Raw genomic sequence first — 1,334 nt, forward strand, 5'->3', positions numbered from 1 at the left:
AGACACGTTATTGGCTTCGGGGGAAGCTTTAGGGCCTTGAGATTTCTTGAATTCAGAAGGAAAATCGTGCAGTTTAAAGCAATTTTTCTTTGGTGTGGCCAAGAAAACCACAATGGGAGCATATAGGACGTTCTTTCTTGGAATTTTTTGTGTTACCTTGAACTGCAAAGGCAATTGGGGATTCAATAAGGGCTGAAGCAGTTATCAATTCCCATTTTTCCCATCTTGAGAAACCATCAAAAGAACAGAATTGGTTGATGGCAATGGATCCATCAACATAATTTGGCCACGAACTAGATTGAAAGATTCATTAACATAATGCACTCCCCACACTTACAATTTTAAAGGTTGAGCTAATAATAAGATGGTACGGTTATACAGCTATAAAGTTCTTTAACAATAGAAGAATAAAGAAATGAATAACGGAAATTATCAGTAGATTGAAATTCAAATCGAAAATTAACTCAAAGCAAAGCAAAAACCATTGTTAAAGCTAAAACTCAGCTGCTACTACACAATATACATCAACATTGAGATTCAAATCAGAAAAAAACCCTAAATGACATATCAATCCCCAATTTTCTAACCGCCGAATCCGTAGAGAGTTCTCCCCTGTCTCTTGAGAGCGTAAACAACATCCATCGCAGTAACAGTCTTACGACGAGCGTGCTCCGTGTAGGTCACGGCATCACGAATCACATTCTCAAGAAAGATCTTGAGAACACCGCGAGTTTCTTCATAAATTAGACCGCTGATACGCTTGACGCCACCACGTCTAGCAAGACGACGAATAGCAGGCTTGGTGATTCCCTGAATGTTATCTCTGAGAACCTTACGGTGTCGTTTGGCTCCTCCCTTTCCAAGACCCTTTCCTCCCTTGCCTCTTCCTGACATGGCTGTGAAATTTTGTGATTGATCTTTCGATGAAAATGAATTTCTACACAACTGTTTTCTGTTAGTTGAAGGTGAACTCTTAAATTATATAGGATACAGGTATGTAACTGTAACCATTAGATTGCTAGCTATCCGTGTGAGTGGGGAGCTTACAATATTGACCGTTAGATTTAATAATGCTTGGTTTTGATTGGTTGAAATATTTAATAGGGATAGTTGGGTTTTAAATTTTGGAATTCACGTGAGGGGCACCCACCTATTTTTTAACGATAATCTACACTGGTGTTAATTAATTACTCTTCCTCCCAAAATACCAAAATAAGTTTTATGTTTAAAAAAAATTGGCTAAATTACAGTTTTGATCCCCCTATTTTGGCCAACTCATAAAATCAGTCCCCCTATTTATTTTTTAAACAGTTTTGGTCCCCATATCCATTTTT

General features: G+C 37.7%; 1 protein-coding gene across 1 annotated transcript; it reads right to left on the reverse strand.

Annotated features, from left to right (window-relative positions):
- Window positions 1-446: 446 nt before the first annotated feature.
- On the reverse strand, window positions 447-942 carry LOC131628470 (histone H4). The gene has a single exon (XM_058899313.1). It carries the CDS (start codon window positions 892-894, stop codon window positions 583-585), a length of 312 nt encoding a protein of 103 aa, XP_058755296.1. The 5' UTR covers window positions 895-942; the 3' UTR covers window positions 447-582.
- Between the last annotated feature and the right edge of the window lie 392 nt (window positions 943-1,334).

The sequence above is a fragment of the Vicia villosa genome, linkage group LG1, assembly GCF_029867415.1.
Source record: "Vicia villosa cultivar HV-30 ecotype Madison, WI linkage group LG1, Vvil1.0, whole genome shotgun sequence".
NCBI lineage: Eukaryota > Viridiplantae > Streptophyta > Magnoliopsida > Fabales > Fabaceae > Vicia > Vicia villosa.

Coding starts and splice junctions, on each gene's coding strand:
- LOC131628470 (XM_058899313.1), bottom strand. CDS start 894: ATGTCAGGAAGAGGCAAGGGAGGAAAGGGTCTTGGAAAGGGAGGAGCC.